We start from the raw sequence: 15,546 nt of genomic DNA, 5'->3' as shown, positions 1-15,546 counted from the left end.
TTTATAAGAAAACACAGTATATTTATTAGGAGACGGTGATCTCTTCCAGGCAAAAGATATTCATCAGCTCAATAAAATTGAATAGTATGTTGTTAGTTATTCTTTAGATTAACAATTGTAATGAGCATTTCCGCATGCAAGTTATTTCAAGTAGTATCGTAGTTTAGATATATCATAGTTTTGACACATTAAAGTTCCAACAAAACCCTCAAATTTTTGAGCAGAGTTGAGCAAGATAATTTGAAAAATGTGCCGTGTTAAGTATTATAGAAAAGGTTAGTTCGTTGGTAATTATTATTTCTTCTTCATTTACATGTTGTTAGTAAAAATAAACTTTGACTAACAGTCAAAGTATATTTTAACTAATACTACTTAATACTAAGTATTATACTTATGTTCAGTATTTATCTGTATTATTATTGATTGGTAATTAATATATTTTCATGTCGTATACCTAATTATAAACATAAGTTTGATGTGTTATTAGCTGGATTTATTGAAGTGAAAACTTTTTTAGCGGCGTTGGGTATAAAATCTTAAACTCGCGTCAGGACACGTGACCATCGAAAAAGCGTAAGACGGATGTTAGTTTTTTTAGCCCTTATATTCCATGCGTAAGACAGATACCTACCATTCCAAAATATCAAACATGCTGAACGTTAATAATCATGTTTTCACTTCTGCCGGCACTCCCGGAGTGCAACTCGTCTTTTTTTTACACACTCACAGACTTATAATATTTTATGTTAAAATAGTGTTAATCATATTAATATTTTTTCACAATTAAAAATATTTCCTTTTTTCTGATGGTGATGTTATGAGGACCATATTCGGTCATCATTAAAAATCTGTGCGAAAACTATAAACACTTGTGAGGCCCTCACGGCAGTCACGGATGAATTCTACACATACCCGTGGCCCTGTCGTTGATGCGGCTCGACGGAACACAGTGGGGTTTTGGTCGGTAGGAATCCGACATAACCCACGGCCTCTTCCCCGGAGGCCGTGGGTTCGTCGTTCGTCGTCGTTCGTTAGTGGGGAAATCTATGCAAGATTTCCCCACTAAAAAAAGGCGGCCTCACGGCAGATCGGGGCGGTCTGACGCGAAGTGGGGACAGCGTTGTCACTGTATCGCTTTTGCCACGCTTTTCAACAGACTTATTCGATAGTTCAGTTTTGTGTTAAGACCGCTGTGACAACCAACCCGTGAGACAAACAAACCCGGTTTCCCCTATTATCCCGTTAGACCGAAACCCTCACTGAGAGGGAATTACGTCTCACTACTGATCACGACAGTCATATTTTATCTCGAGAATCTGAAACTTTACTCAATATGAAGACCGTTTGACAAATGATAGGGTGTATCATAATATTATTCGATCTCTTGAAGATGAACATGAGCATAAGCAATGACTAGAGTAGGGACGCGAATATTACAATTATTTGAGACAAGAACGATTAATATTTGTTTAATGAAAGATTAAGAATTGAAATTATTCAGTCTCTGAAAACGGACGAATAGCGAGAGGCCCGTCTTACTGCAGACGATTTCGTCATAGTCTTGATGACTTAGAGGTAAACAATCTACGAATTCGGTGGTGTGGTCCGACAAATATAAAAGTGGGTTTGCTTATAACCTCACAATTTATTACAGATCATCTTCTGTATAGGCGATATTAACGTAGTATGTTCTTTGCATGCTTTACATGCTTTAAAGTGGAGTAAGGAGACGGCTTTCGTTTGAAGATACACCGGAACCTTTGAAATCACTACTTTTAGAGGAACATACTGTGCAATCTAAACTGTTATTAGACAATATTCGCTCTTATAGTAGTGCGTTTCAAATGATCCTTTGGTGCTCAATAATTATCAGAAGGTCCTTTCATGCTTACTTTTAAGATACAAGGTCAAGTTTACCATTTGATAGGATCCCTTTTGCCTGAAGGCCAACCTAAGTTTGTTTAAATATATTTTGTATTCGACTACAACGAATAGTGGAATACAAGAAATCAATATTTCTCAAATTTAAAACTGAACTCATTTCACAATTATTTTAGAACAGGTTAATTCGTATGTATGCAGTTTTAAATCGACATTAGAAGCTTTTCCTCAAGATGGTGATATCGGCACTCAGGAACTCCCTGGACGTGTTATAACGCCCAGGCCACAGTATTACAATTTTTCCTACAGTAGAGCAACGAATGTATTTTCGCATAGCAACGGAGGGGAACTCGCGGGGGGTCAAGTGACGCGGGCCACGTACCACAAACATGCTTAGTTTGTGGTACCGAGCGCGAAAGAAAGTCATCGTGTTTTTAGTAAAGTTACTATGTATACTGACGTAATTTAATACTTAGGTACATATTCTATAATGGTGCGCTCAAACTGTTAATCTACATTTAATTTAGATTATTATTTGAAATACTAAGTAATGTAGAATTTAAATCACATTCATTCATGTTGTCTTTAGATTTTAAGATTTTCTTATCAGTGTTCAATTTTAATGTAGTTAAATTTTATAAGAGACAATAATTAAGAACATTCAAAAATAAAGTGTCACGTATTTTTTTTTAAACGACGAATGACGAAAAACGACGTAATCGCGGACGAAGTCGCGGGCAACAGCTAGTATAAAATATAATTGTACGTACTATCGTCAGATAACTTTTTTTTTTTAACTAATTAAAAGAAAAAATAACCGTGTTAACAATGACATCTATTACGAATTATGTTAGTTATCCTGTTTGCTCCATCCTATTTTCGTATAACATAACGATTTTTGCAAATGCTTGAATATTTATCCAGTAGATAATATTTCTATTCACTTCCAAGTTTGACCTTTTGATATAGCGTATTGTGTTCAAGATTCAGAACTACAGAATAAATGAAATTATTCTAGACCCTCAGATTCGGAAGATAGATGGAGTACGTGCAAATGTGTACATAAGCGTAGAGGCATAGTATAAAGAAAGAAGTAGGCCAACTCCCGTTTAGGAGCGCACAGTACCTAAACACGCTAGGCACAAGTTTGTCACCTGTCATTGATATTATAAATAATTGTTTAATTAAACACCGCCGGCTCACCGCAATGGCGTGGCCCTTACCAGAACGGTCCATGAGGAGGAACTGAGTGGCGTTGTGTGCGTGCGTCAAGCTTGCGTACATACATCACATACATGAGCGGAAGGCATGGTCAAACAAACGGCATGATGTACTTTTGTTCGCAGATAACATACTTCTCTCTTTTTACTATGACATAAGCGTAGAGGCAAATGTAGGTGTGAAAGCAATAACGCCGCACCCAAAGGTTCAATAGAATTGTGTTTATCTGCCTATCCGGAAAGGCTCTGTCTACTAAAGCATGTGATAAAGGCATCCCTTACAATCTTGCGACGTAACGCGAAATAAAGGAATGTTTGGGTCTGCAATAGTGATTGATGGTGTTCGTATTTGGGAATGGGGTAAATTGTTCCGTATTACTAATGTTGTGGGTTGAGATTATAGATTAAATTTGAATACAAGATTAAAACTATTTATCTCTTTATTTTTGATATTTATTTTTCTAGAATACTTAAAGTATTCTATATGTAAATAAACATTTTATATGTATAGGTAATCGTTTGACACAGTAGGAAGTTTAAAACAGTAGTAGGTATACTATTAACTTTTTTTAGATATCTATCGGTCTTCAATCTCCATCTTCAAAACCATCTGTTGCATAACAAGCAAATACGAGATATAAGAAAAACAAACTAAAACAAATGATCTCCCAACAGGAAAAATACAAATAAGAAATTGTAATCACTCGTAGTTAGTTAACACGTAATTACATAAAGTAGTTGGACGGAACCGATACCTTCTAAGTCTGTAACTTGCAACTTAATAGAAAAGTTTCCAACTAGTAATGGACGATGGATCGATACTGATTGTTACCTAACATTGCTAACTACATAGACTTGAGGAAATCCGATATAAGAGGTATATTGATTTTGAACAAATTTTGAACCAAACTTCTGAACGTATCTGATAACAATATTAACGATGTGCATTGCGGGTTGATAACTTGTCAGCCGAGAAATATTTTAATGTAATATAAGAAGTTAAAATCAAATTATATTAATTCATCATAAATTTTATAAGTACATCATATTTTAATAATTTTGAACATTAGATAAAATACTTACATGAAATGCGCCTCTTATGATCGGCCCAGCTTGCCCGACATACAGCGTCGATGCCGAATCGAATACCAATTCAGGCGGGTTCCTCTTTACAGACACACTGTCAAATTCTACGCAATTCAGAAACAGTGTGATATTATCATTAGTAACCCTTAACGCAAACCGCGTCCATTTCTTAGAAAATGATGGAACAACGAATGACGCAATTGTCTGCGATAGAGCGTAAATATTCGCATCTGTGTACAAGAGAGATATATTGGTCAAACCGGGCCCGCTGGGGATCAGCTGGACACCTAATTGAACCACTGTTTCCAAAGGGTTGACTACTGAAAAGAGGAACCCGCCATCTTTATTCGCCGGTCGTACAGTTGCAGTTATTGAGAATTCAGCGTAAAGTTTCTCCGGCATAAAGAGGCGATACGGAGATTTAATATCGGATCCCGGCTTTAGCCCGTAAGCCGGAAAACCATCGAGGCCCTCATCGAAGTACTGGGTCTTCGGATTGCTAAATGGAACTCCGATAGCGTGCAGCAAGTCGTACTCGGGGATATCTGAAAAACGAAAGCGATAAATTTATGTTTGTTTTATTGGCGCTCTGACGCGTGTTCAGTTTATTTTTTCGGTTGAATCGCTCGACGCTGTTTGATGAGATTAGTTTTAAAGTTTGTTTATTATTTATTCATTATAGCCCACACTTTTACCATTAGAAAGAAATAAATCCAATTTCTTTTGAGCATAATAAGTTTCATTGTCAATAAAGATTATGCTCGACAGTACCTACTCATAAATTAAAGGCATTTATAATATGAAAAGAACAGGTTGCAGGTTAATTAATTTTAAATTTAAAAATAAATTATACACGAAGCATTCGTGCGGAATGAGTAACTATTAATACTCATATTATGCAATATGTTATTGTTGAGTTATAATTAATAATATAAATTATTCACATCATAATTAACCATTAGTTTAATTTGCTTTAAATTTTAATATTATGTAGGCACATCAATATTGGGAATAGATATTAAATTCTTTATTGTTCCTAAAAGTTGTAATGAAACAAATTTAACAAAGCTGGCGTAATTTTATAATTAAAATGAATTTAATAACTAACCTCTTACATGCTCTATCAATAAATTGAAATAATTTTATCCGATTTATACAGTTGTATAGGGAATAAACAGCCCTTATTGATTATTTTAGGCCTCAATTCTATCTCCTAAAGCGAAGATTCGAGAAGCTCTCTATACAAACGTACCTAGAGATAATTAACGACCTGCTTTGTACTTGCATAGTGTGCGATGCAGTGATGGTAGATTGCAGGATACGTTTCATGCGATATGCGGGCATGGACATTATGATATTATTATGTTTACGTACGTATTAACATGATTCATGTAATTAATTATCATTGAGATAATAGTACTACGTATGGAGGAGACACCACGAACAAAATCTGTGCGCCATTTTTTTGCTCTAACTAAGTTTTAAAAATTATTATCTAGTTAGGTACTTACCGATGAAAGTTATTCCTTTGCACTTTTCCGTATTATTTGTGCAATATCGTAACACACACGAAGGCATATTTGATGCGTTTCACTTTAAAACAAATAAAAAATGAGCGTGCAGTTACGCCATATGGCGTATGTTGAGCGGAACATAAGTGATGTAGGCGGTGTCGTCTCCATATGTATATCTCAATATATATTATATGGTTTTAAAACTATGGATAGCATTTTAATTGATAAGGTTTGGTGTTTTTGTTGATCAGAGATGTGAAATTATATTATTTTGTAAAAGCTTTTGAAGCTTTCACGATATTTTTACCTATAGGTTTACATATCAAGAATTATTAAATTTAATTCAAACCAAATTGTATTACAAAATAAAATTGGACTTAATTTGTGAATACAAGTGTCACACGCAAAAAACAGATGGCGCTAGTGGTCACATTTATTAGACATAGCCAAATGATAGAAAAGCTTAATTAAATACAACCAACTTTACCATTGATTTACACATCACTATTTAACGTTAAAAAGTAATCAACGTTAAGATTTAAACCGTACTGGCCATAAAAATGCTCGTATAATAAGAGTTATTGCCTACGGAAGCTGTATCAAATAAAATGATCTTTAAATAATTTAGTCCTAGCATTTCTGTGTTTTCTAACGCGTTTTAATTTATTATTATGTAAGTAAATTATTATTTTTTATATTTATTGCTTAGAAAAGAAACTAAATTAGTTACGAATAAATTAAATTATATTAATCTTTATAAATATTTATCTAATTGAGTAAATTTTATTCCATAACAATCTCTACGTAGTATGAAAAACAGGAGTAAGCGCTATAAATATTATGTATTGTTACTTATGGAGTTATAGTTTTATTTCTTACCGTTCGGGAATTTAGATCCAAAAATGCCATCATTTGCTGAGCAAATCGTCACGTGAATAAGCAGAGTCAGCCACAACCATCTGAAAAGAAACATGAAATTATAATAAAAAAATTAATTCTCATAAAAATTCTGATAATAGTATAAAAAGAGTATAAACCTTTTGTTTGTTTGCCACCCAGGTATGGTTGGTATACAATTTTTTTGATGGTTACTACATAAATAAAATTATTAGAATTTTAATTATCTATTATCAGAACATTAATCGGCTAAATTTAAAGGTCATTTAATAACTTATTAAAGTTATTGTATGTATGCTTTTGAATTATATACTTTTGAATATTAATGAAATGTTCAGTCATTTGTTTCTACATGTTTTCTTCAGGTAGGTATGGTATTTCATTAAAATCGTAGCTATTGCTTATAATATATTAATGCTTTAATAATTATTTTATTTTAAGTTTTAACGAACACAATTTCACTCTTTCACCGAAGTTTCAAATAAGTCAAAAAAGAATTTATTTACTTAACTACATCATTGAAAACGAGAATAAACAATCAAAATATTCAGCCTTATTTATGGGGTGTTAAGAGAAAAATTGACTATTTGCAAGTCCAATGGCGGTTGGACCAGTGTTTAATTGACGAATTCACAATTCTGTAGCCCTTAATAATATTATTGAGCTTCGATTTAAATTAAGCTTACTTTACATACAAATTAGGATATTTACAATTGAATTGTGAATCCTTATTGTGGATAGAATAATAAATAAACAATGATTTTATTCATTGACTGTTTACAACGATTACAGTAATTAATGGTTGTGTTATTCTTATATTAAATTGTAATTATATGGATGGTTAAGAAGCTTCTGAACCATAAAAAGTAGGACATATTTTAAATAAGTATAAAAAAGAGCGTGTGTGCCGAGCACACGTGTCAGAAGTGAAACTTCTTTGGCAAGATTCAAAGATACCAAAATCATCGCCTTACTCCGAAACCTAAATAGTTTTACTTCATTATGTATGTACAGTTTATCGTTTTAAAGTAACGAGCGAAAGTGATAACAACTTTTTGTAAATTGGAAAAAAATATACGTACTAAACATTGCACTAATCTTTGTAAGAGGTTACAAGTAAAAAACAGTAAATGGAATGGATTGCCTCCTATTTATTACTTATATTAAATACTAGGTTTCCGCCCGCGGCTTCGCCCGCGCAGAAAAGAAAAACCCGCATAGTTCCCGTTCCCGTAGGATTTCTGGGATTGCGTCATTTTCCCGGGATAAAAAGTAGCCTATGTCCTTTCTCGGGTATCAAAATATCTCCATACCAAATTTCATGAAAATTGGTTCAGTAGTTTAGGCGTGATTGAGTAACAGACAGACAGACAGAGTTACTTTCGCATTTATAATATTAATTATGGATTATTCAAATATCTTATGGTTAATATTAATAACATATTTTCCTATTACTACACTGGCTTGTTTGCCGTAATGAATTGACAATTCACAAGATTATTAATTTGAATTATACCCGAGGCCTAATCAAAGGTTGTACCTTAGCTTTATGTCGGAGAATTAAGCAATACTATAATTGTAGGCATTTGCAAGGCTTTATTTATACTGACTGTAATACACTGTGAAATGACAGTTTGTATTGTATTTATATTAGGTAAATCTTAGAGGTAAATGTTAATGAGTTTGAACTAATAAGCTGTGTCACACTTAAAAATGTAGATATTAAGCGACCAATTTATGTTGACCTCTTTATCAATACTAATTATTATATTACTATTAGTTAGTTATTAGTACGTGTTTTAATCTTCTGGTCGTACGTTAAAAACGCAAATCAATTGACTATGCTACAATTAAGTTTTAGCAGTGTACTGAACTGTTTAGTACGTTGAGTGTGTTTTCTGATCGAAGTTATTTAATAAGAGAGGGAGATAGATATGTTTTTGATAATATTAACTGTAGGTATCATACTGTATAATTGTTTCTTGTTTGTTAGATATAGTTACGATTAATACTTGAATTACCGTCATTAATTTCATCAGATATGTACCCACTGCTGGGACCTCCTATGAGGGTAAAGGCCTATAGCAACTATGGAGTTTCTTGCCAGTTCTTCTCCGTAGATACTGCTTTCCGAATCGGTGGTAAATGTTGAAAATATGTAATGACGTTTCAAAAGTGCTTCTATAAGAAGTCTAATTGAATAAATAAATGTTTGAGTTTTGAGTTTGAGTTTATATATTATTTTTATTTAAATATAAAATCAATAAAACTGATAAATAAATATATATTTTAACATCAAACAATCAACTCACAATACCCATTTTATCCCAACACTTCAGCATAACAGAGTTAAACGAAACCAATCATTGTTCCGTTTTTTGCAATTAATTAAACTGAGTTCGGTTTTGCACTCCGTATTAATTATCGTGAGGAAACAGAAGTCATGAGTGCCAATCAATCAAACAGTGGTGAGGGTCGACAGCGGTCGCTTTTTCATTTATATACTTGTAATTGATTACATTACCCACTTTGTGAGTTTAGATTATAAACTTAATGGATTGAAAAACGACATTGTTTGAAGAGTTTTCGATATTGTAGGTGTTTTTTTTTGTAGCTATCTTGCCATGTTTCTGTATTATGTGCCTAAGAAGCCTTATAAATAATTTTGTCTTATTATTTTTGCATTCTTAAAAGTTGTTTGGCATCGTAATTAGCAGTTGAGCTGAACAGAGGTTGGGAAACTATAAATATTGCAAAAAAGTCTTGACTTCATACTCATACTGCATACATGCCAAAGTAGCGTTATTGCAAAAGTAGGGTTATGTGTACAACAAAATTTCATACAGTATCAATATTATTGCTTAAACGTAAGGGAAGTTCTGGCATCGAAATTACTATGATCACGTGATAATGTGCGACTATTTTCGTATGTTAATTGGCTTATCGCGCACAACGGCATAATGAATATTGGCTTGTTGTTAAGTAATAGTGCTTTTCCAATAATAATGTCATTGCTTCAGCCATTTCTCCTTATTGCTTTAAAAGTAAAGATCGGGGAATAAACGTAAAGGTTAATATCATAAGAGATATTCAGAGCATTTAAACACAGCTAATAAAAAACCTACTTTGAACTTATTTTTTAACGTACATTTTTGTAAACATTAAATATTTAGACAATTATATTATTTTAATTGCATCTTATGTTTAACACCACTGTTACAAAAATATCACCATATTTTAATGTAAAAATATTTTTTTATGAAGAAAATAAATATTTTTTTAAAATATTCCATCTTAAGTATTTTTGTTATAAGAAAGCAAGCTCTACAACCTTTTATAAACACTTATCAAATATCTAACAATGTATCTCATTACAACAGAAGAAAGTCAAATTTAACATTTAATAAGCGTATCAAATCAAGTATCTATTATACAATTAATGTTACTCAAACTTTAGCTACGAGCTATAATTTCACAGTTTGACTTGTTACCAAATGTGGGGTCACGGGTTCAAATACAGGTCGAAGCGTGATCTAAACGTTCATTATGGTATGGAGAAATTAACGTAGTATTCTATTAAATATAATATGCGTTTAATTATTAAATTGAGGCATTTCCTCGATTTTGTAAGGAAATTTAATATGTTTTCACACATAATGTGTAACATATTAAATTTTTCATCACAGGACAATGATGGTCCTGTGATGAAAAATCAAGTTATATCATCAATTTTAATTGTTAGAATGACTCTCTAATTAACCGAAGATCCAGTCCCTTCATCATATTAATTGTGTATTCGCATGATGGACATGTTTTTAGCTTTTTTATCACTGTCAATTATTATCTATTGCTCCTTGTTCTTAGATAGCTATTACTCATATTATATCAGTAATCACGATGCACAAACAGTACCTTTAAAATGTAGCAGAATATGTGTATCTCTTCCAAACAAGTCACTACCCCGTTTCGATATACGTTGACGTATATAATCAAAGGACGACAAACCTCTAGAATATAGAACTTTTTTGAACCGGCATATTTCTAACGCACTGCACCTGTCAGCTGTTAACGTTGCCGGTCTGGCAAATATTTGGTATTTCAGTCTGTCACGTGCACATGACGAATCCAGAATAGACAAAGCTTTGATGTTTTCGGTTTGTTTAAAATATTAAGCCGGCAGTTATCAATTAGCGTTTAAATAGAGCGACGTTTTTACCTCAGATTGTGAAAATATAAATCTTCCGGGATGTTTTTATTAAGCTATTGCATAGCTTCTATCGCGGGCCTTGAGCGCGGGGACCGAATCGAGAAATTCCGTAACGAAAAAACCTCACGCTCCCCACTCCGACGGGCGGAGGTGTGGCTTGAAGGCATAGCATGCAATAGCTTTACCGCGGCAGTCCCCGAGTGACACACGTCGTTTTTTATTTATTTTAGTGTCCAATTATAATCCAACTATGTTTTAAGATAAATTGTTGATTTGAAGATTTGCTGCTCTCTTAATTAGGGCTTTATTTATATTATTAACGTAATGTAACATAACGTTAGATAGTGCCTACAAACTCATTAGTTCCTAAACTAAAGAGAGTTATTAGTTTTAAGATGGTGGGTGTAGGTTTATTCGCTACTTGCATAAAGATTTGCGTATACGCTGACTAATGAAGTCTGATTCATTGGCCTGATTATGTTCAATGAAGCAATTTGCATATAATAAAGAGCTTTGAGTCTTAAACGGTTAAAAATACTTAAATATGAATGATGATGTCGTCTTCGTATTTAACACTAGTTAACATGCTTAATCGCCAAGAATCCAATGCTATTGACCTATCATGTTGCGGATTCGTAATCACTTAACGAGTTAAGACTGTAAACAAGACGCAGAATAATTGCCGCGATAATTAATTTATAGGCGCACTAGTTTTAATGTTCATTTAGTGCGTTTAGTTAGCATTTGGCGCCTGTTTAACATGATTCCAAATAGAGAATTATATTTTTAGTGTATTTTTAATGTGTTTGTTTTGTCTCTTTGTATTTATTCAAACTCAAATTCAAACATTAATTTATTCAATTAGGCTTCTTCTAGAAGCATTTTTGAATCGTCATAATATATTTTAAACATTTACCATTATTATGTCCTTTTAAGAGTTCTAGGTTAAAACGATTTAAAAGAGAGAGCTTTTACTTAGAAGGTATCTATAAGATTATTTAAATGAACTATACCTATATAAAAAATAACACAATCATGATTAATTTACCTATACGTTATTAGCACGAATTTTGATCTTATCACTGATTAATCTAAATGAAAGAAGTGTTTATTTCATTGTTATTAAATATAAATTGTTTACTTTACCACTATATTCTAGTTATTTTTACATTTCTTCTGTATTATTTGTTCAAGTTCACTACCCCACGTGGTAAAAGCTTACACATGTAAGTGTAACCTAAGCAACACTGTCTTCTATAATAATAAATAACATCAAAAACATAAACAAAGATTTGAACCGTACATCTTACTTACATAATTCATAATTTACGAGCTCAATATTTCATACTCAATACAAATTAATGTTAGGTGAGAGTTCAATTTTTCGATACCTTTGTATGAAATTATTTATGATATTAGCGTTGTAACGGTATGTCTCGACCTTAATTCTATTGACCTCTGACAGACGGTGTGTTTGACACGGCCCTTATACAACGAATGTCATTGTTCTTGAATGAGAGTTGAATTTAAACTATTATAGAGGTAAATGTAATTGTTAATTTAATTATACAACTTTTATAATAATGTTGTAACTAAAAACTGTTTGATTGATATTATATTAAATTTTAATACCATTTTAAGATTTATAACTCAATGACCTAATATAGGTACCTAGACATAGATATCAGTAAATTAATAATTCCAAAGTTTAAAGTTTATTAGAGTCAGTCTCTCCTTTATGTACCTATATTTAAAGCTAATATCAATTATAAATTTTTTCAATAAAAAAAAACTCAATAATGAGCCATATTTTTTTTCATCAAGTGACATAATATCAAAAAATAATATCTCTCTCCGTAATATCCGTAATCTCTCTCCAGACGAGTACCACCAGAAGGAAGGTACCCGGTCCATATTAAAGAATTATTGTTCATTTCGTTAATTCATTCCACACTGCTCACATTCATTATTTCACAGCTTATAATATAGGTATATAATAGTATTAGCGAGGTAATTATACGTACCATTATTCAAAGGGATTTATCTTTAGCAGATAATGTTTAGATTCAAATACCAAGTATCGATGTCAGTATAATTGACTGACTATCCCACACCTACGCAATAAATGCTGCTGCATTTAAATTAACATTTATTTCATCGAATAACTTTAAATTATGTGTGAAGTATGTATTTTTGGATAGTCGATTATTTATGTGGTGTTAATTGTATAGCTAGCTATGACCTGCGGTTTTACCCGCATTGCTCAGCTTCTGTTGGTCTTACCGTAATGATACTTGTATATAGCCTATAGCTTTAAATCGGACCAGTAGTTGTTCCTGAGATCAGCGCGTTCAAACAAACAAACTTTTCAGCTTTATAATATTAGTATAGATATGGGCTTAGAGGTAGTTTTATAAGCCATTAAATTTTAATGATTTGAGATTCATTGGAGCTGTGGTAGAACGCTACTGTTTATGCCATGAGTTCGATTATTACTTCACAATATTGTTTTAAAAATTGACGGATCGTATTCTATAGTTTTTTTGCTGTTTTTGGTACACATTCCATGTGCATGTATGTTTATCAATTGTCAAGTGCCCGATAGTATATCCAGCTTTTGACCAAAGCTTTGGATTTGGATAATACGCCATGATTTGTAGAGTCTACAAATCTCTATCTTCATTGTGTCTTAATGTAGACACAATTAAGATATTATCAAGGTTTAAACTTTAAATGTGAGAAATGTATGTAATTTTAAAGAGAGTATTAAATATTTTTAAAACGTTCATTGTGCTTAATACAACTGTCATGCAAGTAATTCTTTCTGATTTGTATTCATAACAAAAAAAATCTATATTCTGGTACATTTCAATTTGTTTTTAATACAGTATCTATATATATAAAAATCAATGCCACTTTTCGTTGTAATTCCATAACTCGAGAACGGCTGAACCGATTTCGATAATTCTTTTTTTATTATATTCCTTGAAGTACGAGGATGGTTCTTATGTAGAGAAAACGTTAATATGTACCACGGGCGAAGCCGGGGCGGACCGCTAGTTATCTATAAAGAAAGCGATCGTAATATAATATGAACTTTTCCCATAATATTTCTGAAGTGTCTGTCGGCATTTCCATAAATTATGAAGACCGATGAATTTCCCGGCAGACCCACAAAAATAACATCTCGCTCGAGGGAGTCGTGTTACAGACAAGATCCCCTTAAGACATTCACGCAAAATAAAGGAACGGCTAAGTCCGAACCGATAATATTTAGCGGGTTCTTTACACACAGATAAATTGTTTTTTGCACTTTAAAGGGGATTGTGTTATTATTCTTTTATTTTGGGTATACAAATAGGCATTTAATTTAATAAGCGCATTATTACATTGCAATTATTAAGTAGGTTTCTTGCTTAATGTTGCATCTATTCTTGGCACTGTGTTGTAAATGGCTTGATAAAAATACACTGTGGGTATCGTTGAAAGTTTATAAAAAGCATAAATTCACGATACACGTAACACATAAAAAGTAATCAAATCTTATAATTTGTTAGATCATGCGTAAGAACACCCATTTAATTATTAATAGTCCGTTTCCATATAAATATATTATGACATGAAAAATGTACAAAAATTCAGCATTGATTATAAGGTAAAAATATATGAAACATTATGCATGCAATGCAATCAATGAGTTTTCTGATGGAAGTACAAAAGATATTCAGTTATTTAATAAAGGAAAAATGTTCAATGAAAATTATTATTTTGAAATTTATTAATTTCTACTTCAAATAAGTGTGACATTTAATAAATTCTTCTCGAAATATTTCAAATTCATTAATTTAAATAATGAAGTTTATAAACCTTTCATTGTCTTCAAACTAAATTTTCTTCAGAACAAAGCACTGACCATTAACCTCTTTGACCTGCACGTAATTTCTGATTACTTCGAACAAGTTTAAGGGTTTTTAAACCGACCAAGGATCCCTGATACGTAATTCAAGACAATGGTCCCTCGAGGCTAAATCTGGGTACAACAATGTGTCGATGCTCCAATCTAGTTTTTATTACAGCTTTACGTCAGATGGGCCGAGTCTTAATAAACAGTGATTTAATAGCCTGACCTGTTATCTCTGGGATAATTAGTGATTAAGGAAACTGTTCTTTATTACTCATTCAAGTAATGCAATGGACTAGATAGGCTTTCAATAGTTGGGTTTTTCTTTGTATTGTGGTAATTACGCGACGCATTAAGTCTTGTTTTTAACATTTATTTCTTAGTATGTTTATAGTTAATTATTTTAAAGTAATTGTTCAAAATTTTTAATTTATTTACATATTTTTATTAATTTTATCAAGAATTTAGTTGATCTTCGGGTACCTATATTGTATTTTCGACTTCTTTAACAGCTTTTAAAAAGCAACTTCTTGTTTTTGCGTGGGCTATTACTGATTATAGATAACAGAAATTAAAATTAAAATTGTAAAAGTAAACCCTATTAAAAATTCAAATAAATCCAGTCCAGATATCAGCAAGTCATAAATAAAGTTCATCGAAGTAAAATCAAGTTTTATAGCGTCTTCCGAAGATTTTCACGTGAGCGATTTTAAAGCTCGTTCAGCGTTGATTTATTCAAGCTTCTATAGCTTCACAGGATTAGATCCTACTTAAGTCTTAATAATTTAGCTGGATTGACTTCCCTCGCTTTAACGAATTAACTTTCATTTATAAAACTAT

The 15,546-nt window shown here is 32.1% G+C and overlaps 1 protein-coding gene across 3 annotated transcripts in view; it reads right to left on the bottom strand.

Moving 5' to 3' along the window:
- LOC123694666 (collagen alpha-1(XV) chain-like) overlaps window positions 1-15,546 on the bottom strand; it is a 142,583-nt gene that overhangs the window by 50,093 nt on the left and 76,944 nt on the right. For all 3 annotated transcript variants that reach the window (XM_045640160.1, XM_045640162.1, XM_045640161.1), the window contains exons 3-4: window positions 6,581-6,660; window positions 4,185-4,732 (exon numbers count right to left, since the gene is read on the bottom strand). In XM_045640160.1, coding sequence (XP_045496116.1) covers window positions 4,185-4,732; window positions 6,581-6,660 — 628 coding nt within the window. The remainder of the gene's footprint in view (window positions 1-4,184; window positions 4,733-6,580; window positions 6,661-15,546) is intronic.

Source organism: Colias croceus, chromosome 9, assembly GCF_905220415.1.
Source record: "Colias croceus chromosome 9, ilColCroc2.1".
Lineage (NCBI taxonomy): Eukaryota > Metazoa > Arthropoda > Insecta > Lepidoptera > Pieridae > Colias > Colias croceus.
Note: the sequence above shows the minus strand (reverse complement) of the source record. Positions and strands in the feature narration are given on the sequence as shown.